Source organism: Thalassophryne amazonica, chromosome 11 (assembly GCF_902500255.1).
Source record: "Thalassophryne amazonica chromosome 11, fThaAma1.1, whole genome shotgun sequence".
NCBI classification, from domain to species: Eukaryota; Metazoa; Chordata; class Actinopteri; order Batrachoidiformes; family Batrachoididae; genus Thalassophryne; species Thalassophryne amazonica.
Genome location: NC_047113.1, coordinates 54,111,749 through 54,135,416, shown reverse-complemented (window position 1 = coordinate 54,135,416; position 23,668 = coordinate 54,111,749). Strand labels below are relative to the sequence as shown.

General features: G+C 42.6%; 1 protein-coding gene across 1 annotated transcript; it reads right to left on the bottom strand.

Moving 5' to 3' along the window:
- Nucleotides 1-2,319: 2,319 nt before the first annotated feature.
- On the bottom strand, nucleotides 2,320-22,696 carry LOC117519683. The gene is given in 7 exon segments (XM_034180947.1): nucleotides 2,320-2,465; nucleotides 2,468-2,611; nucleotides 2,614-2,820; nucleotides 3,110-3,242; nucleotides 8,142-10,736; nucleotides 10,843-10,927; nucleotides 22,507-22,696. Coding segments are annotated over 6 exon segments (3,231 nt in total). The 5' UTR covers nucleotides 10,849-10,927; nucleotides 22,507-22,696.
- Nucleotides 22,697-23,668: the final 972 nt, after the last annotated feature.

Below are 23,668 nucleotides of genomic sequence, written 5' to 3'. Positions count from 1 at the left end.
ACACAAAAGGATCAAGTTCAAGGTCAAGGTCAAGGCAGGTCAAACACTAAATTCAACTAAACACCTGTCCTAGTCACATATAGGAGCCCTAGTAAGGTACCTTTCAGTACATAAAAGAATCAAGCTCAAGGTCACAGGAAGGTCAAACACTAAATTCAACTAAACAACTTTCCTGGAAAACTTTCCTGAAATTTTGCCTCCAATTTGGCATGCACATAGTGATAGACCTTGCTTATAAGCCATTACCCTGGGTTAAGTGATTGACCTGACAAACAGGGTTTCGCTTGAGGTCAAATGTCACTTAAATAAGGTCCAAACTTCAGATTACAGTAAAACAACTTGTGTAATACACCAAATTAAAGGGCTTGATGAGAGTTGTAAGAGACTGCAATGTACAACTGTGTGCTGCACAGTGAGTAAAGGTGAAAAAGCAATGATTACAGACAAACACATACACAAAAAAAAACAAACAAACAAAAAACCCGAAACAAACATACATACTGACAAACAAAGTGGATAAAAACAATTTGAACACATATTTATTAATTCTTTCCCCTGCGAGCTGCTTGTCCAGTGAAAATCACACTATTTCAAATAATCATATTGTCAATTTCATGCTACATTTATATTATTCTGTTGATTCCCTATCTGCCACTCTTTATATTTTATGACTAGTTTATACAGAGATTTGAGAAAGGTGGCCGACACAGGCCCCTCATTTTCATTATGTTTCTTAAACGTGTTTTTTTTTCATACTATTGTGTATGTGTTTGTGTGTGCTATATTTACTTATTAACTTGTTTAATATGTCACTGTTTTAAATGTGTGTTTTAGTGTACAGCATTTTTGGGACAGCTTTGTTGTAGTAAAGTGCTTTTATAATAAAGATGGTATAGTACTGTGGGTTCTATAATACACGGTGGATATTTTATGCCAAAAACTAAATGGAGTATTTTCCATCCATCACATACGAGGTCTATTAGAAAAGTATCGACCTTATTATTTTTTTCAAAAACCATATGGATTTGACTCAGTGTGATTGCGTCAGATAAGCTTGAACCCTCGTGCGCTATGCGTGCGTTTTTCCACGCCTGGCGGTTGCGTCATTCGCCTGTGAGCAGGCTTTGAGTGAGGAGTGGTCCAGCCCCCTCGGCGGATTTTCACGTCAGGAAATGACGGAATGATTTGGGCTTTTTTCCCATCAGAATTTTTTTTTTCAGAAACTGTTAGAGGACTGGCAGCTGGAAACCATTAGAAAAATTTATCTGGCTCTTTCGTGTTTGAAAATGTTACGGGCTGGTAGAGAATAAGGAGTGGTACTGTCGCTTTAAGGGCGGCCCCCAGCGGCTGTGGGGCGCGCCGCGCTCCGAAGCCGCCATCGACAGGCTGAATGGACCATTTCATTTCTAACGGATGGCTGTCTGGATCCGTGACATCGTGTGCCATTTCTCTAGTTATCACAAGAGCTTATTATTTTTTTCAAAAAAAAAAAAAAAAAAAAAAAAATAATACTACATAATAATAAAAAAAAAATGGACATCAACATTTTTCCGGCAGATTTCACTTTTAACAAGAGATTTTTGTCATGGAAAGCGAGCGGAGGCTTCGCGCATCACGATGGATTCACTACTGGAGCGAGACAAAACCACCTCCGTTTTGGTCTCACAGGACGGCTTTGAGATGGCGTTCAGACAGCTGGCAGAGTGGGGTTCTTGTGGCCTGATGTGTCAAGAGGTTACTGGGATTGCATAATTCATGTCTTGTGGCGCACTATTACACCCATGATGACTACGACACCAGTGTACCACCCACACCTAACAGCTTGGCATTTTACGAAAACCTGAAGTGGAAACATTTAACTTAAACTTTATGGTAACACTTTACCAAAAGGATACATTAATTGAGATTTATTAATGAAGTAAAACCTGAATTAATGTTATTAAATGGTAAATGGACTGCATTTATATAGCGCTATTCCATCTGCATCAGACGCTCAAAGCGCTTTACACATAATGCCTCATATTCACCCTGATGTGAGGGCGCTGCCATACAAGGCACTCACTACACACCAGGAGCAATTTGGGGATTAAGGACCTTGCCCAAGGGCCCTTCGTGATTTTCCGGTCAGGCTGGGATTTGAGCCGAGAAGTTTACGAGTAAGTTTATTAAAGTGTTCACTTTATGAACTATTAAATAATGTATAAACTAATAATAGTTAACATGAACACTCTTAATAAATGATTACTAAACAGTTAAGTCTTAATTCACGTTACTTAATGCTTATTACTGCATTAATTAAAGCATCTTTACTGTAATCTGTTACCAACTTACTGATCCCTGCATGGAAACAGAGTAACCTGATGCTATTCCGTTGTCCTGTCCCAGAGACTCGGATTCTTCAAGCCGCTTGCCATCTTCCAGCTTTTCTTTTTCAGTGATGTATTCCCCAGTCTGATATTTTTGTTATAGCAGCGCCTCCGTTTCTTATGAGGAGGGGTGTCACCTTCTGTGTTGGTTGTCTTGCCTTTGCCCTTCAACGCTCGCTCCGGCAAGAGGTTAGAGCGAGGCCTTCCTCTGGGACGACACGCGGACTGAGCTGTAACAGAGGGGGTGAGGGTGAGACAGGAGGCAACGATGGGGGTGGGGGCGAAGGCGTCGCAAAGCCCCACAAGTCTAGTCGAGCCTCATCAGCTCGCCGTCGTCCCCTCCTTAGTCTTGGGAAGGAGCTTTCTGTCGCATCTGTGTCCTTAGTAGATACGTCAGGAGTACAGAGAGAGGCTGGCGTTTCTATAGTCTGAGGGCTGCTGCCATTATCTGCACCTGATTAAAAATCACATGTGTTACAATCACACCAGCTTCACTAAATACAGGTACAACTGAGGTTTCACAAGTCATCAAGCTCATACAATCCTCCATATCCACAAAGAAGTGACTGCAGGGTATTTTATCTCCAGAACTAAAACAAAGATGCTTAGAGTAAAGACTAGAACAAGCTCTGCAAAACATTTTATGAATGAGACACAGGCTGAACATCAGAAATTTGTTCACAGCATGAGATCATTTTTAGCGGCAGTAAATGTCACTGAATTAGAAGAAACACAGAGTATACCTTGTTTGTTGCAAGCAGACTGCACAGCTTTATTAGGGCTGACTTTGTCCCTCAGAATCTGCTCTTTACCCCGTTGGGAAACCTTTTCCACAGATAAACTCTGGTCTAGCACAGGTGCACATTGTTTATTCTGCTGAAATACACAGGGGACAGTGTGAACACGTTGTATTGGACGGACCTGATCACAAAGCTTTCAAGGTGATGGAGTGCAGGAGACCTTACAACAGTAACTGATCCTTGAAAAGTAAGGGCCCTGTCCCACTGGGGAGAGGATTAATTGCACATGAATTGAGTATACAAATTGCGGGCGTTCGTTGTCATCCGCAACAAAATGGCCAAAATTACAAATGTCCCAGTATGAATCACAGATATATTAATAATATATAGAGAATACATGATGAACAATCACGGTTATATAACGCATGTAGTGAGGAAACTGATCCGACACATTGAGATTATGACAGCAGCATTACGGGTGTATTATGAATGCATCGCGCACGTGTTGCGCATGCACGGCATGTGCATTGCGGTCATAAAATAAGTGCACTCACTCCTTTCGGCATCACTATTCACACCAACAATACAGCCTCTGAAGTATTTGCTGGACTTGGACAAGTTGATCACAGAGTTAATGTTCTTGTTGTCATGCAAGGGTTAACTGTTCATGAGTTTGGGGAGCGGGAGGGGGGGAAGCCGCTTGGGGTGTGAGATGGTGTTTTTTTTTTTCCTTTTTTTTGAGAGTGTCACAGAAAACAGGCTTCAGCATGAGTTGTGGCTATAAACAGCAACTCTTCCTTCTGTTGGTGTTAAATAAAAGTCCTGGATTGCAGGAGCTATTACGTCTTTGTGGATCTACACAGCCGGACTGGCACTCACTGGCAGGTATGTCGCTTTCTGCCACATATAGTACTTTGGGTTTACGTGACATGTTTGTTATGCATTCAGATTGTCCGCAAATCAGCTGCAAAGCAGATGTAATAAAAACGCTTTATTCGTGGCCTATCTGCATGCATTCGCAAGTTTGTGATGTGGACATGATGGGCAGGATTTATATCTGTTTTATACACTGTCTCAGTCCGCTGCCAAGCCGCAAATCCCCGTCAGTTGTGGATATCAGCGGTTAATGGCAGATATACAGCGCATAGAGTGAGTATGTATTCTGTGTGTATGAAGTATGTAAGGAGGCTGTCATCCGCATTCAGATTTTTGAACAGCTCAAAAATCCTGGCTGCGGACATGCGTGCCTCTGCGGATGATCACGGGCGTGTTCGGATGACGACTCATACAGGCATGTTACACGGATACTGCGGATGTTTGGCAAATGTGGGCCAATTTAGTGCGCAATCCATACGCAAATCCAAAAACGCCAATGGGACAGGGGCCCTAAATGATATATAATAAGTTATTACAGTAATGGCCCGAATATAATTCCTTTATCTTAGAAATACATTAGAAAAATATGGGGTTATGTGATAATCTCAGACACATCACATACAGATACATATACAACAGAAGGTAGCAACAAAAACCCCTTTAAGAGTATAAGACTATTTCAACACCACCCACAGCAGTGAATGTACAATTTGCACTCATGGTGCCAATTAGATGTCAGAAATCACAATTATTAAATTATTACATTTTCACCTAGTAGCCCTTGCACTCTGTTACGTGTAAGAGCAAACTCCTTCCCAGACTGTAGCTACTGTTTTCCATGGAAGTTACCATCGGCACTCTCCCCAGCCCACAAGTTATTTCATCAATGGACCCACACTGTATTAGAAGAGATTTCGTCTTAATAATCAGATCTTAATAAAGAGAGCAGCGGAATGACAAAACGTCGTGCTTACTTCCTCTTTTATGGTACTCTGATGCTGCCCTTGCCCAGAGGTCCTGCACCTTATGTAAATGGACTGTATTTATATAGCGCTTTTCCATCTGCATCAGATGCTCAAAGTGCTTTACAATTATGCCTCACATTCACCCCGATGTCAGGGTGCTGCCATACAAGGCGCTGACTACACACAGGGAGCAATAGGGGATCAAAGACCTTGCCCAAGGGCCCTTAGTGATTTTTCCAGTCAGGTGGGGATTTGAACCGACAAGCCCAACGCCTTAACCACTACACCATCACCTCCACTTATGTAATGACTAAAAGTCAAAGAGGCTCACAACAAAGTTGGGAGGACCCTCTTGTATTTGTTCTGATTTTGCTGTTTGTTTCTGTGGCCAGAAACACACACACACACACACACACACACACACACACACCACACACACACACACACACACACACACACACACACACACACACACACACACACACATACATATATAAATGCAACACTTTTGGTTTTGCTCCCATTTTGTATGAGATGAACTCAAAGATCTAAAACTTTTTCCACATACACAATATCACCATTTACCTCAAATATTGTTCACAAACCAGTCTAAATCTGTGACAGTGAGCACTTCTCCTTTGCTGAGATAATCCATCCCACCTCACAGGTGTGCCATATCAAGATGCTGATTAGACACCATGATTAGTGCACAGGTGTGCCTTAGACTGCCCACAATAAAAGGCCACTCTGAAAGGTGCAGTTTTGTTTTATTGGGGGGGGGGGGGGGATACCAGTCAGTATCTGGTGTGACCACCATTTGCCTCATGCAGTGCAACACATCTCCTTCGCATAGAGTTGATCAGGTTGTCAATTGTGGCCTGTGGAATGTTGGGCCACTCCTCTTCAATGGCTGTGCAAAGTTGCTGGATATTGGCAGGAACTGGTACACGCTGTTGTATACGCCGGTCCAGAGCATCCCAAACATGCTCAATGGGTGACATGTCCGGTGAGTATGCCGACCATGCAAGAACTGGGACATTTTCAGCTTCCAAGAATTGTGTACAGATCCTTGCAACATGGGGCCGTGCATTATCCTGCTGCAACATGAGGTGATGTTCTTGGATTTGCACAACAATGGGCCTCAGGATCTTGTCACGGTATCTCTGTGCATTCAAACTGCCATCAATAAAATGCACCTGTGTTCTTCGTCCATAACAGACGCCTGCCCATACCATAACCCCACCGCCACCATGGGCCACTCGATCCACAACACTGACATCAGAAAACCGCTCACCCACACGACGCCACACACGCTGTCTGCCATCTGCCCTGAACAGTGTGAACCGGGATTTATCCGTGAAGAGAACACCTCTCCAACGTGCCAAATGCCAGCGAATGTGAGCATTTGCCCACTCAAGTCGGTTACGACGACGAACTGGAGTCAGGTCGAGACCCCGATGAGGATGACGAGCATGCAGATGAGCTTCCCTGAGACAGTTTCTGACAGTTTGTGCAGAAATTCTTTGGTTATGCAAACCGATTGTTTCAGCAGATGTCCGAGTGGCTGGTCTCAGACGATCTTGGAGGTGAACATGCTGGATGTGGAGGTCCTGGGCTGGTGTGGTTACACGTGGTCTGCGGTTATGAGGCTAGTTGGATGTACTGCCAAATTCTCTGAAACGCCTTTGGAGACAGCTCATGGTAGAGAAATGAATATTCAATACACGAGCAACAGCTCTGGTTGACATTCCTGCTGTCAGCATGCCAATTGCACGCTCCCTCAAATCTTGCGACATCTGTGGCATTGTGCTGTGTGATAAAACTGCACCTTTCAGAGTAGCCTTTTATTGTGGGCAGTCTAAGGCACACCTGTGCACTAATCATGGTGTCTAATCAGCATCTTGATATGGCACACCTGTGAGGTGGGATGGATTATCTCAGCAAAGGAGAAGTGCTCAATATCACAGATTTAGACTGGTTTGTGAACAATATTTGAGGGAAATGGTGATATTGTGTATGTGGAAAAACTTTTAGAACTTTGAGTTCATCTCATACAAAATGGGAGCAAAACCAAAAGTGTTGCGTTTATATTTTTGTTGAGTGTATATACACACACACATACATATATATACACATACATACATATATATATATATATATATATATATATATATATATTTTTTTTTTTTTTTTTTTTTGGGGGGGGGGGGGGGGGAGACTTACAAATCTGAAAATTCCTTATGCATATAGTATTAAATACTGCCTGTGGACAATTGGCTGATATCATGATCTGAGGAGATAAGGTAGGTCCGTGTGTACGGTTTATTTCAACACTGTTTATTGTACTACTGGCTTATGCAGTTCAGCCTGTTTCTTCTCTCTCTCAATGCGCTGTTATTAGCACATTTTAATCCTCTCCCTCCCAACTCTTCTGTACTCTGCTGCACGGTGAAACCGTCTGATAAGACCAATGATAAGTTGTGCACATATCATTCATCACAGAACCTACTGTGGACAAACTATCTGTATGAATTACTGACCAATTCCCATTAAGTCAAAATGGGAGCCTTGCTACTGTCAAAATATTAGAATTTTGCCTGGGCATTGAAAAATTGATTGTTTAAAAAAAAGTATCATTTCAGTTAGATGACAAACTAAAAGGAAAATCCTGAATAAATGAGGAGAGAGATCCAAAATGCTCCTTCCATACGGCACAACTGGTCACTGAATGATTTTGAAGAATATGAGAATGATGTGAATCACACTGTATGGCCCTCAGTCACCAGATCTCAGTCTAATTTAAAATCTATATATTTTGGACTGATGTATTAGACAGCGCACTCCATCACCATTAAAACTCCAAATGAAGAAACATCATTTCATAGAATGACATCACATCCCTCCAAGAGACTTCCAGAAAATTTGTAAAATCAATGCAAAAGTGCTATTTTGGCAACAGGCCATGCATGACCAAACACCTGACTAAGACACTTTAGGTTGATTTTGACTTTAATATGTTACCTGATTTCTAATCAATTATGTAAACTGTGCTTAGGTAGAAACCAAAGATTCTTAAAATGTAATTGTTACCTCAATCAAGTCAATGAAGTTGAACCAAAGGAAAGTAAGAAAAACACAGTATTTTACAGTAATTTAACAGACTTGTGCCCAAACACACAGGTACAGTAATTTACCTTCTTGTGGGGAGACGCTTTGGTTGGAGTGTTTTGTGTGTCTTGCTTTTTCTTTGTGGTTGCTGCAGATGTCTGTTTTGGGTCTGCGGGAGACTTGATCTTTGCTGCCTTCTTAGGGCTCGTTCTCTTCTGTTTGATGGCGGCGACTTTTGCTTTGGTTGGTGACTCCTCTTTGGTTCCATTTGTTTTTTTCTCAACCTTGTCGCCACAGGCACCCTGGCCTGTAAGAATAGATGCGTCTCTCCCCTCTGTTTTTTCACTCTTCGGACAATCTGCCGCCCCACTTTCGTGTTTCAGTATCTCCCCCTCTAACACCTGGGCTACTTTGCTCTCCAGCCTGTTTTCATTTGTTGATGCATTGCTTCCAAAGATGTGACAATGACCAGTAGGCTTTGACGAGCCTTCCTTTTCTTTTAATCCCATGTGTTCTCCCTGTCTTTGTGTCTCTGTATTATTCTCCAGTGGCTCAGTGGAACTCACCCTCTCAAGTCTCTTCATAGTTTGAGCTGAATCCCCTTGAGATGGCATACCAGCCCACTTTTCCACAGACCAGAACGGTGTGTATTCATAAACAGAATTATGTTTTGACTGAGTATCTTGGCTCCCTTTGAGTGGATTTAGAACATCAGTATTTCTAGATGCAACAGGTGCAGCTTGACTATTGTTCTCATTTGTCAGTGCCGTTGTTTCAAGAGTTTGCTGCTTTACAATGGAAGCGAGATTAGACAGGGGGGACTTAATTTTTTCCCACTTGTCATCCTCAGTTTTGGACGGGCTATGATGGATGTTCTGAAACATAGAACCATCTGCAATGGTGCCGCTTTTAGTTTTTGCACATCCTTGTGTGAATTTTCTCTGAGCAGAAGATGTTTGGTGTGAAGGGAGAGACAGCTGTTCCCAAGCTGCACTAACAACAGAGGTGGAGTATGGCAGTCCTGGTTTGCCAGTACCAGACTTCTGATTAATCTGAGCACTGACAGAACTTGACAGTGCAGTTGTCACTGCTCCTTTAGAGGGACAGTTCTTATTTATAATGGCTGTGGTGGTGCTTTTGCCATGTTTGACAGTGTGCCCATGCTGGTTGCCTTTCATCAAATAAGATGGCTTCTTTCCACCTGATGCCAAATGTTCCCCTTGATCAATTATAGATATAAACTCCTGCTTTGCAAAATTCTGAAATTCATCAGCAAAACTCCCTTTGCCATCTTTGCCTCGAAGGGTAGAAGCCAGTATTGGGCTAGCCACACCCACATAAGTTCCAGGGATGTTTTTAACTGAATCTTGCGAAGGGCCTTTGGACCATGATGACTTGGACTCCAGAACCTGATGATTTGGAGGCATATTTAATTGCTTTTGATGAGATCCATTTCTATGGGTGTTGGGTAAAATAGGGTACTGAACCGCTGGACTATAAGCTGCAGAGTGATTCCTCTTTGAATTAAGAAAATCTCTCTGGTTTGACTCATTATAAGGCTCCATTATGGTTACTGGTGGGTCATTTATACATTTTGGACGTTTGGACTTAGCTGACAAATCAAGAGGTACATCCCTTGATTCAGCTGTGTCCTCTGGAACACACTGGGACATCGTTTTCAGACATCCAATGGATGTTTTGTCTATGCTGTTGCCTTTATCCACGTGGTTTAGCAGTCTACTTTGAGAGGCAATACTGGCCAGTGCAGAGCCACAGCAGATAGCAGCAGTTGGAGACAAGGTATAGCGAGTTGGTGTTGCAGAACTTAATGATGGATGTTGCAAGGGAAGCGCAATCGCTGGTGATGCTACCACTGAAGCTAAAGATTTATGCTCCCCGACAGCTTTTGCATTCTTACTTGACGGGTTAGCTTTAAACTTTGATGTTGACATGCCCACTTTTTTCTCTGGAGCAGGAGTTCGACTGGCATACGGATATGGGTAGGTCCGCATGAGAGGCGCCCCTCCAACACCTGAGCTTTGAGGCTGGATTTCGTTCTGAAATTGACTTGCTGTGGCGTCCCTCAATGAGGCAATCTGACCTAATGCTGGTGGAAGAGTGATTTTACAAATGGGAGTAGAAAAGTTGGTGGATGGAAGAAAGGCAACAGGCTGGGCTGATTTAAACATGGTGGAACACTGAAACCCTGGAGGAACACTTTGCACAGGTGGCACTAGTGTATGCGATTTCTTGCTTGATGTCACATTGCTGTGACATGGGTTGAGTGAGTCTTCCCGGCTGACCTTCAAGCCACTTGACCATTGAGGAGTGGGGAACACCCCGACACCATCAGTTTTCACTTTTGGGACCTCTATCCTTTTGTCTGCTCTCTTGTCTAAGCTGGTGAGTGCTGAGCCTGACATTGACACATTGTTGAGCTGCTGAGGTGAAGAAAGTTCAGGACTATGGTTGTAGCTGCTAGTGTCCAGGCAGGCTTTTGCTGTCTTACAGTCTGTTGTTGGGGTGTTTTTATTTTGCTGACTGAGGGTAACATCTCCTCTAAACTCAGAGGGTAGCGTCTGGGGAGGATTTCCCACCATACTAGTAGACGCTTTATTTGGAGCACTGATCTCTCTGCTCACTGTGCCTCCATCCCCTACATTCATTAGTGTAGGATCCACCTGAGTAATAAGAGAAGTTCATGGGGCCAGTGTTAATTAGATAACAGAAAACAAAACTCTGCTGTAGCAATACAGATGTGGCAATAATAATAATAATAACAACAACCTGCATAGGTGTTTCTTTACCACAACATGCCTCTGGCGTAGCTGAGTCAGTCGGGTGGGAATTTTCTTTGAAGAACAGTTAAACACTGCAGAAGACAGATAGTGAGAGAAAAAAAGAACACTTACTGTTACCGTGGTTGTGTTGTTACAGTTTCAATTACAAAACATTTTCTGTGTTATTTAGTGCTAGCATAATTGATTATATGGCACCCAAAGTGAGCAAATGAAAACATCCTTTCTTTGAAATGAAATTGGAAGTCATATGTTCCAGTCTCCTTAGAGCAAAGAGATAATTCAGGTAATAAAGAAGTGCAGTAAACTGATGAATACATTTCTTCGGTTGTTACTCTCAACCTGCTTGATGGTAGAAAGGAATTATTATGAATGGTCTAGTGTGTCTCTGATTGTACTCACTCATATCACAAAAAGTACTTTGTCAGTGGTCTTGAAATATTTCTGTAATACAGGGTGTGGCTATTCGTGAACACGTAGGCTGTTTTTCCACACAATACATTTGGGTTACCTCAGGTATCAGTCACATCTTTGTCGCATTTTGGTCCATCCTACACACGGGTGTTGCAGTGCGCGTGGGGAATTAGTGGACGAGAGAGAGAGAGAGGATTTACGACTAACACGGACGGAATGCATCAGGGAGTGTGTGTGTGCGCGCAGAGTGAGACAGATGAATTTTTTTTTTTAGTAAGAGTGTGGCCAGGATTATAGGCAGAAAAAAAAATGCTGCAGAATATATAAATGTCGGTCAAAAAAAACAAAAAACTACTTGACTACCAGTTTGAGCTTGCTTTGTGTGTGTGTTCCCCAGGCACCTACAATGGGTTTAGTGTGTTGTACTGTTAATATTCATAACCACAGGGCATGATGATATGATTACTAATGATTTGATTGGCCATTCAACTGCATTTCCAAAATAGACCTGTTGCCTATTTTCTGCACAATTGGTACGTAGTTATACAACTGAACCGTACTGCTATGGAGCTAGTGGAAAAGGAAGCACTGACTTCATGTCAGATGTCTATCAGCTCTGTACACGTATCACAGACAGAACACAAATGTAACATGCAGAAATCTAGCCTTAGAGTAGCCAGATTAGTGACTCTAAACCCATCTTCCAGAAAGATTCTTCACGTTTGGGAAATAGATAGATAGCTTTTATTATCATTGTCATTACAACAACGAGATGTCAGCACTCACATTCCACATACAACAGCAACTGATCTACAATTATTACTTGTTTACCGTAATAATGGCAGACATCAGAATTAGGACAACACATATACATTTGACATTGTTTATGTGCACTAAACTTGAAACAGTCCGTTTCCCAATTGAGGCAATGTGAGTGTGTTGTAGCCGCTGCAACTGTCAAGTCGCGCCGCCAGGCCAGCTTGAGAGGACGAGGCCTGCCGCAGGTAGAGAGGGGCAGGAAGAGTGATAAGACTGGAGCATGCTTCGGTCCATGTGTAAGTCTGTGGGGCCAGTTACAATATTTTGGCCTCTGTCTCAGGTGTTATGTCTCGTAGCAACATAAAAAAAAGAAATCAGTTGACCACAGGAATTTGAACATATTTAAAAGATACTTTTCTTATAACTGATTGGACCATTTTTGAAATTATGGCTCAAAAACAGAGGACAGCCCCTCATTAATATTCTGCATAAAATTATTCAAATCAAAGAACTTGTCTGGATATGGCATCCATAAACACATTGAGTTTCCATGTTAAGCTACAGTAATGTTTTAACACTCCTTAGGAGATACTGACAACCTGTCAGTGCTGAACATAACCCACATTTGATAAAAGCTGCGAATTCATTAAATGAAATTAGACCTGATGCATTAGAGGCCATCACTGTGTACATGATTGATTTCTGCTGAACGGTTTGAAGCAACAGCTTATTTTCAGTCGAATAACCAGTCTACCAGTTTGACTCTAAGGGGTCTGTGGACTCGGCAGCAAGTCCAAATTAATGGCATTGTATGATTCTGCTTCAGTTAAGGTTAATAACTGAAAAACAATACTTTTTTTTCACTGTTTCTAAAGAATACCCACTACAAAGTAACAGATAATGTCTTGTTTTGTCACAGTCACGTCAATCTATTTTGCATTAAATGGACTGTATTGTAAAAATCAGTTTTGGCCTACTTTGACAGTTAAAGAGGAACTATGCAACTCTGGTTAGTTTCTCACAGTTTCGTCAGTTTTTTGGCCACATTCTTCTTGACAGAGCTCCTCCTACAGCTCAGGAGTACATATGTCACATAACTGTTAAAATCTCACTGCCGGCCCTCCCCTTGTTGTCCCTGTGCATTTGTTTTCAACAGAGCCTGTGAACGCAATCCATGGTGCCACATCAAGGAAGCAACAATACACAGAAATATATAGAGAACAGAGGGTTTATCTCAATAAACATACAAGTGCAGCAGAAAGAACGCAGGTCTGCATCCATTTTACATGATTCTTTATCTTTCAGCTCTCACTATTCCAAGAAATCCTGACCGAGGTTGACACATGTGTGACCACCTTGCTCAGTAACATGCTCTCTTTCTTCCACCAACAGCATTTGTTTTTCGTTTTGTTTTTTGCCACCCCTGCCATAATGATGAACATGTAAGGAATAAAGCCATCCTTGGCTTGCTCTTATAGTTGCTAGTAGAGCCTGACTGATATGGATTTTTTGAGGCCGATGCCGATAACGATATTTGGATGAAAAAATGCCGATAATCGATAAATCGGCTGATTTGCAGATAGCCGATAAATCAGCCGATCAGCTGAATGTTTCAACCTCATAGCAATAAACAAAAGTTTTTCATGCTAGAAATAAGGTCTACACAACGTGGGCTTAATTAAAAAGCATGACTGACGCAATAAAGCACATTTGACACATTACTACATAAACTGAGTTAATCAAACTGAGTTGAACTGAAACGGGAGAAATGTGGGGTGAATGTAACCGGAAACTTATTACAAACAACATCCTTAAAAACTTACTTGTATGCTTTTGTCAGCCGATCAGTGCAGTGTGACGGCGAACTACGGGGGCCGGTGATGAACACATTTATGCAGGGGTGTAAGCAGCTCTCAGCTGAATGGAGTCAGCGCTCCATCTACTGGACAAACAGTGCAAGGACATTTTACACTGCCGACACAAACATTATTTCAGTAACTGTTCTGTTTATGAGAAATTATCGGCGTTCTATCGGCAAAATTTCGGCCGATAGCGAATACTTTGAAAAGGGCTTATATCGGCCGATAATATTGGCCGGCCGATATATCGGTCGGGCTCTAGATGCTAGCTCACTGCTGCCTCGATAAGGGGGCGTGTATGTGTTGTTGTAGTGCTGTAAAGCAGTTTGTGTTTCTCATGAAACCTGAGACTGAGGCCTGTTACGATAATCAATATATTGACTTACCGTTTGATATCTAAAGATGAACACGATCATTTGGCTGGGTTCGATATGCACCCTTTACATGCGCATTTGTTGACGCCAACAGTTCAGCAACTCGCGTAGCTTCTCTCGTCCCTCCCAACCTGCTGTCTGCAGGAGGTGGGGACTGTGGGCTCAACCCCCTCTGTGTATAAGCAGCTCCGCCCATACACAGACACAGAGTGAACTGTGTGCTGCAGTAAACAGCCAGTTGAGTGGAGTGCAAAAAGTTTTGAAGAGTACATCGACTTGGTTTCAAAGCCTAATTACACAGCTCCAATGTGGGAACATTTCAGATTGAAGTCAAATGAGCGAGTAGAACCCAGCGCCTGCACAGTCTATGAGTGTGCTGTATAACAGAAAAGAAAGTGATTTTTAAATCACTATTATCAGTTCCACGCATTCATGTTATCAAATAGTGAGACAGATGTGCACTACTGATGACCTACAAGAGACTTATTACATATTTAAAGCGAAGCAGTGCGTTTATGTATGTTTTAAAAACACAGCGCTGTGTGTTGATCCTTGCAGCAAACACTGAGTTTTTGCAGACGACGAGAGAGGAAGCGCACGTCAATTTTAAATGACTAATCAAAAAACGTGTTTATCAGGCTGATTCTTATCAGATTCTATCAGTTTTCATCTATTTGTCAACAGGGTGCACAGTGAATTTATCAATGAGGTTTTTGACACAATCAATGCGGAAAAGCTTCACTCCACAGACCCACACAAGGCATTTTAACAGACTGTATTCACATTGTGCACGCACTGCCTCTCCAAACACTGTTTTTTTCCACAAATAAATCAAAATAAACTCAGTTACCACTTTAAAAATAAGTCATCATGACACAAGAATCGAATGTAAACTTTGCAAATAATCCGTGGTTCACCTCCATGTCGATGTATTGGGGGGGTACAGATCCAACATCATTTGTGATCCTCTACAGCACTATCAGTGGTACAAAAAAGGTCTGAAAATACCGTCCACAATAACACTGTGAAATTATTGATTATTGTGATATTTTCTTAGGCAATATATCGTCCAGCAAAATTTGTTAACATGACAGGCCTACCGAGACTCTCATTCCAATGACACCAGGTCAGCATCCCTGAAGTTAAAAGGCTGGTTTTCTGCTATAAGATGCTTGGTGGGGAGAGAAAGCCCCCATTCACCCCAAAACAAGTCATTTAGCAATTAAAATTAAAGGTAAAAATGTTGTATAGTTCCTCTTTAAATATGGCTGGGACTTAAGACCAACAATCCTACATCTGTACATGGAAAAACTCCACAGAACACACAGCAGTTAAGCTAAGGCCTAAAACTCACTCACACACTCATCCTCAACCGCTTACTCCAATTAAGGGTCACGGGGGGCTGGAGCCTATAGGCCTGACACTGTTCATTTTAAATATCTTAACTCCTGTTTGCAGATGCCCACTGAGCTAACTGGTTGAGAGAGATGAACAACATGTGGTCACAGTTTGCTCCATTTGAAAAACTTCATGCTATTAGGTCCCGGTTTGTGCGAGTCGAATACAGCCTTCTGACAAAGTAATTTGTACGAATGTCTGGTCCAGGTGGAATATGGCTTCTTCAAACATGCATGTGTGCTTCATTCAAGTTATTCAGTGAGAAAGGGCAAAGACTTTACACCCATGTTTGAAAGGATAACCAGTAAATCTGGGATGGGAAGAGCAAATCTGAGAAATTATTGGCCCAATAGGCCAGTGTGCAAACACCCTTAGTGTACTATCTACTTCAATCAGCCAGTACGGTACACTACCACTCAAATCTGCTTGATATCAACTGTCAGTAGTTATGAATCATCTGTGGTTTTAATACAGGATCAAAATTTCTTGATAGGAGTCTTTATCATTATACGTGTACTTACTGAAGCAGATTGCTGTGAATTATTCAACAGGTTAAATGAAAAGAAATTTGACGGATCTGTGAAGTAATCACCCAAATCAAACTTCAAGCAGGTGAACTCAAATGTTTGAACAAAGTACAATTTTTCATATCTGACACCAGTGTGATGTTTCATGAATTCTATATGATTCATTTTGAATAAGGTCAGGCAGTTGGACAATAACGTCATCCATCGTCGATGGCTGACCGACATCACGGTGTCAACAAGGATGATGCCACGCCATCCGGCCTGGCTCTCCCCACCCATACGCACGCACACGCACGCACGCACGCACACACACACACACACACACACACACACACACACACACACACACACACACACACACACACACACACAGTATATATTCCACTGTGTCTGTTCTAATGTAAATACGAATGTATCTGTTCATGATGGAGATTTGCATCCAATCCAACGTTGATTCAAGAAAAAAAAAAAACTGAGATATCAAACAGAGTTCTCTGGTGCGCAGGAGCACTGCGTGTGTGGAAAGAAACTATGTGGGGAGTTCTGGCACAAATGTCCCCAAGGCAAGACCCTATACTGCTGGGCTAAGTGCTACCCAAATAACCGCAGTACAATTTTCATGCTGAGCACAAAAAAATTAATCTGAGATAGCAAGAAAGGTTCACCTGCCTGGGGTCACGCAGAGATGAACCGGGGGTTCCAACTTAACAGACCTTTTCCCTATTTTTGCCAAATGGTGAGGAGGACTCGGCTGGTCTGAACGCAGCCAGGTGACAGCTGCTTCGGAAAATGAGCAGAGGTACATTGTTACCCTGTTTGTTATAGTAAATTAGTAATAGTAAATAAATAAATAGTAACAAATTATTTAATTTATAAGTACACATTTTAAAGACCATAAAGGTTGAACAGACAAGTAGAGCTGTACTTCTCCAACCACAACCGAATACTATCCCTTTAATTTACAACATGAAACAAAGCAGCAAGTCCTCCAAAACAAATTTTATATATAATTTTCTTGCAAAGACTTAATGAGTCAAATCACACACACATCTAAAGCAAGCTAACATACATCAACAAGTGTTTTTAAAATATATTAAAGTTGCAGCCCCTTTCGATATTTTTTACCATTTAAGTCATAAAAAGGAATTTCTTTTATACCAATATAAATTGGTTCCTTATTATTAAAATGAAGGATTCATAAAGTTATAATGTCAATATGATAAAAAAAAAAAAAAAAAACTTTGCCTTGTCTGGAAACAATTTAGGAGTTGACCAGTGTTGGTTAAAATACAGTGACACGATAGTTGGGATAGGAGATATATCAAAGCCTATATCACAATATTTATATCTCTATAAATGACCATGAAAAACGTATCATTCATGAACATCTTTTTGGCCACGAAACCATCAACACAGAGTCTAGAGAACTCTGCAGATACACAATGATCTGAAAAACTAAAACTTAACCATCATCAACTATACACGATTATGTAGGCTTAAAAAAAAACATAAAAAAAAAAAACACAAACACCAATACTTTCAAAATGCCATGGTCTTCATCAACTCCTTCCAGCATTTACTTTATCAGAAGAAATGCAACTGGCAAATGCTGTAACTATTCTATTCTGAGTTATAGGAATTTGCTTATTTGGTGACAGTTTCTCCTCATGCAGCTTCAGCCTTTCCTTATACTTGGGTTTATGCTTTTTCTGAAGGTGGTGCAACAAATTCATCTGATCTTCTGAACCCAAACCAGTACCATGCACAAGGTTCATGTCCCGTGGCCACAAACTATCCCTTGTAGGTGGCCACCATGCTGTATTTCTTCACAAAAACAATACTTTATAGTTAGACAAACATGCCAATCATTCATGCCTTTTAAACTCAAAATGCTACAAAAACCATAAACAGTACATTAATGTTAATGGTCGCAAACAATATGTATGAATACTGTACTCCTCGCAACTAACTGTTGCCTGGCTTTACCAAGCTGACTCTCTTGATCATTATAGTTATATAGGGCATCGCAGTCTCGTTTGAACCTCTACGCGGTATCACCGGATTTGACCACTTCCGGTGACAGCCTGCTGTTGCGCAACACAAGCACAGCATCACATCACACATAAAAATGGCTTACTGTTTTGTTTTGGCTGCAATCACCGAAGCAGTCGCGAAAAGTGCAAGTTTTTTTGCTTCCCAGTAGAGAAATGAAGACCAGGCAAATGGGAGAGGTCATATAAGTAAATTTTAGCCTGCACATTTTGACAGAGTAGCTGCGGTCTCTGACCTACACAACCGCCTCCACATGTTTGAGCTCCGGGTCATAAACAAACCATAACACATGTCCACTTTCCATTGCATCGTCACTTTTTCTTTACATTTTTACTGTTTGGCATGTAATTTGTCCCAAAACACAGAGAAAGTGGCATGTTTCTGTTTGGGACAGACGAGGGCTGTCCCCAGATGTACGATTATTATCATATACGTCATATTTTAACCCTTTAGCACCCACTCTCAAATAAGACTGCGTTGCCCAATTAACTAACTGTTAATATGATTATACAACATCAACCAAAAACACACAGGGCAATGTAAAATATAAAATGAAAATTTAAGAGTGGAGCCATTTAAGTAGTTGGAATATGATACGAGGTCTATTAGAAAAGTATCCGACCTTATTATTTTTTTCAAAAACCATATGGATTTGAATCACGTGTGATTACATCAGACATTTCTTGAACCCTCGTGGGCATGCAAGAGTTTTTTCACGCCTGTCGGTTACGTCATTCGCCTGTGAGCAGTCTTTGAGTGAGGAGTCGCCCACCCGCTCGTCGTTTTTTCATTGTTTAGGAATGGCTCAGAGACTGCTGCTTTGTTTGATCAAATTTTTTTCAAAACTATAAGGCACAACTGAGTGGACACCATTCGATAAATTCAGCTGGTTTTCGGTAAAAATTTTAACGGCTGATGAGAGATTTTGGTCTGTAACTGTTGCTTTAAGGACGGCCCACGGCGCCTGATGGTGATCTGCGCTTCGAGGCGGCAGCGTCTCGCCGTTTCAAGTTGAAAACTTCCACATTTCAGGCTCTGTTGACACAGGAAGTCGTCAGAGAACAGAGAACTTTCAGAAGAAGTCGGCATGAGGAGTTTATTCGGACATTCCATTGTTAACGGACATTTTGTAATGAAAGAACCTGCGGGCAGAGTCGCATGTCGGGCCGGACCCGACCGTGGGGGGGTCTCGACAGGAAAAACACCTCCGTTGGAAACCTTAACGGGCAAGTTGGAACATGCCCAAGCTGTTAAACAATTTCTCAGTTACTCACTTGTTGAAAGCCATCAAAAGCCGCCTGAATTTTACAAATGGTTTTCAACACGGAGGTGTTTTTCCTGTCGCGGCGCACACAGATTCGCCGATTCGTCACGGAAACGACTCGGCGAATTTGCACGCACGTCTTTCATTAAAAAATGTCCTTAAACTGTGGAATGTCCGCATAAAGTCCTCATGCCTGCCTCTTCTGAATTTTCTCTGTTCTCTCACGATGTCCTGGGTGAATTAAGCCTTAAATTAGGATGTTTTCAGGTCGAAACAGGCCGACGAAGGTGCCTGGAAGCACTGCACGATGTCCCGCTCTGTGAGAAGTCCTTACAGCGACAGAAACACCCCATAATCTCTCATCAGCCGTTAAACTTTTCACCGAAAACCAGCTTAATTTCTCGAATAGTGTCCACTCGGATATTCCTCACAGATCCAGAAAAAATTTTGATAAAGCAACGCACGCCGTCTGGAGCAGCGTGTGAAACAAAGGAATTCAGCCGAGAGGGCGGGACCACATCTCACTCAAGGCCTGCCTACAGGGAAATGACGTCACCGACACGCGTGAAAAAACTCACGCATGCGCACGAGGGTTCAAGCATGATTGGTGGAATCGCACGTCATTCAAATCCATATAGTTAAAAAAATAAATAAAAGGGTCGGTTTATAGTCTAACAGACCTCGTATATCTAAAGATGAGACTTCTGTCGTGTATGGGTGGCAGTTTTCTTAGCTAGCTGAGAAGTGTAACTCATCTATCATTGCCTTCGGGAAGCACATCATAATTTCTTTGGAAAGGCGAACAACAAATATGGTGCTTGGCAGGACACCTTGCAGCTACACTACAAACAAATACAGATAAATTGTATAAAATTCAATTTAAATAAACAATGATACATTTTCTGCTAATGACTTTTCATTTGTTAAAGTATCTGTTAACAAAAAAAAGAACTTGTGTAAAATGGCCTTTTCTGAAGTGTTTTTAAATAGGTTAAAATTTGGGCCATCAAAAAAAAAAAAATGTACTCTGGCCCCCACAATTAGGGATTTGGTGGCCCTTGGGGCCAGTGCTTAAAATAATATTGTCTATCCCGATACTACAGAAGAAGTTCCCTCTTTTGGCGTTTAACTTTTTCCTCCATGACTGTTTGAACCCCACTGAGGTTGACAACAAGCTTTTTGTGCCCCTGCAAAACTTTGGGAACGTGTATCATGAAACGCCACCCACACTTAGCTTTAAACAATGGATAAATCTGAATTTTGCAGAGAATGAACCCTTTTACCCATTACGAACTGTCACGGTTGACCTTTGATGACTTATCTTGCCAGACTTGTACCATGTGACCTGTGCAAAAACAACTATAGCACACCTGTGGTATAAATTTAGCACAACCTTGGCGCTTGCGGAAATCCTCCCAGTGATGTCACTGCATGCACCATAGAAATGTAAAAGATTTACTGAAGAATGTAGCAGTTTGCAAGAGAAAAAAGGAAGCTCTTGAACCATGACATCATGGCACAATGACAGAATTCTGGTTCATCACAAAAATTCTCTCAGATCCTCAAAGGTTTTCCAAGGAATGGACAAAGCTTCAAAAGGTGACCTTCCAGGGTGCATGAACGAGGATTTATCCATCATTGAATGTCTAGGCACTCGTGCATCTTAAGAGCTTTATCGGTCTGAACTAAAATTCTACACAAAATTCCATGCCATGTTACTGAAAACTCCCAGAGAACACTTTCCCCGAGCTAAATTGATACCTTCCTTCACAGCACACTTCTGAACATATGATTAGGAATATTAAAAACATAAACAGTCTGATGTCACACTCACACACACCGCAACACTTCCAGGTATTGGATGCAGCGACGAGCGCACCTGCAAGTAAATGAGAAAGCTATAAAAAGGAGACGGTGCAACCAAATCTATGTAAAAGCTCCTGGAACCGGAGCCACTGGATCATAACGAATATGATGCACATAATGAGTGACACACCGTCTCTGCAGGAAGCACACAGCAGCGAGCGATGCAGCTCTCGCTCGGAGGCTCTGCATTCAATACCATGGAACACTTTAGTTTGTCTTTGTGCTCGGATCGTTCGGTCCACAGTCCGTCACCACGTCTGAATCCATCCGCTCTGGTGTAGGCCAGTAAATGCGCTAAGACAACACGCTTCGCGGAAAAAAAGGAGATTATTCCGTAGCCTACTTCCACCCGAGGACAAAAGAAACACGTCCCAATGTCACATCCGAGGGGGGGACAGAGTGGACGCGTTCCGCCACAAAAAAGGCAATTCTCTCGTGGCAGAAAAACTCAGGTGGACGGCTCGCGAACAACATGGAAGCGCCGATGAGATGAAACGATTCGAAATGAAGACATGTTCAGGTTTAGTAGTGACAGGAAGATTAGTGCACGATGTGCAAAGGCGAGAAAACTCAGACAAACAACTTACTGTGGTCGGTGAAAGGTTTCCAAAAAATAATATTAATTTAAGCGGCGTCACACACCACACAAACTGCATGGAGTTGAGGAGTGGGGAGGGTCGGGGGAGGGAGAGAGAAACAAAAGTAGCCAGCTGGACACCGACAACAGAGGGGCGGGTAACACAACTTATCGCGCGGGGCTCGCGCGCTGCTGCAACACGGTCAACAAGACGTCTGAAGTCCGCCGAGCGGCGCGAGCTCCGTGCTCAGCCCCGGCGCGCGGAGGAGTCTCCGCGGAGCTGCGCGTGTCGAAGGCAGGCTGCTGTTATTTCTCTCCCCCTCCACCCTCCCCGGCCGAACGAACGCCAAGTGCTCCGTCTGTGTCTCTACTGTCGGCCCTTCGCGAACTGGAGCCACCTTCAGCGTTTACAAAAAAAAAAAAAGAAGGAGAAACAGGCTCTCCTTCCCTCCCTCCGCCGTCAAGACAGCCCCTGAAAACACTGAATAATTCCCAAAGCTGATCGAGCAAGCGAGATAAAGAGAGAGAGAGAGAGATGTCTAATGACACAAACTGTTACGAACCCGCTCCATCCAGGAGGCATGTGAATGACGTGCAGCCGCCGCTCGGATTCAGCCTCTTTCCCGTTTTTTTTTTTCGCCTCCCTCCGCCGTCCGCGGCTGCTTCGCTAAGCTCGACGGTTTTCGGTTCTAAAAAGTCCAGGAGGAGAAGGAGGAGGAGGTGGTGGTGGCGGGGGAGGAGGGGTCGTCAAGAGAGAGTCCGTTCCGTATCGGTCTGGAAGGGGAGAGAGAGAGAGAGAGAGAGAGAGAGAGAGAGAGAGAGAGAGAGAGAGAGAGAGAGAGAGAGAGAGAGAGAGAGAGAGAGAGAGAGAGAGAGAGAGAGGGGCAATAGGGTGTGTGCGGGGACAGCATGGGATATGTAGTGCGCAGCTATCCACGCCCAGGATTGGACGCTGGAGACTCTGGGAGGGGTGAGGACTGCAGGTACCGGCATGCAACGCGCGCTCCGTCCGCTCGAAGAGGGAATGGGGGATCGCGACCCACGGTGCGCTAAACTGAGAAGGCTTATCTGGGTATCGAAGCGGTAAACTGTATTCGTTGTTTGTTTTATACCCACCGGCCGATGGTCCGAGTGTTACTGAAAGCGCTTCAGGAGGAAGCGGGGTCACTTAGCAGTTAGAGGAGAAGGGCGAGGGTTGCTACACGGAACATTAAAGGCAGAGAGAGTGGGAGAGGTTTCGGGCTGTTACAGCGAAATTAACACGAGGAGGAAGCGACATGAGGCGGTCAGGTTGCACGGTGTAGGCTGCAAACTGATGGGGATGGAGGAAACACAACACTAAACCCTAAAGATTTTCGAGTAGGTCTGCAAAGCTCATAGCCCTCCTGAGACATGGCTTTTTTTTTTTTTTTAAAGTTTGAGGCATGTTGTTGGTGCCATTGCTTCAAATACACCAAGCCCTCTCCTCCACATCAAACTGAGCTTTACAAACAAGATCCAAAACCAAGCTGGCAGCTATTATATCTCGTAATTATTTGAAATGAACATTAAAAAGCTCATTTAATTCTGTTAACACATATCGATCCATTATGTATAAACAAATGACCTGTTAGGTGTTGCATTATTAGTAAAATAAAGTAGAACTTGGCCTCCAGAGAATCAATGAGCAGGCTGGAAAGACTGTGTCAAATGACAACCTTTACTTAGGGAGACAAGGACGAGGCT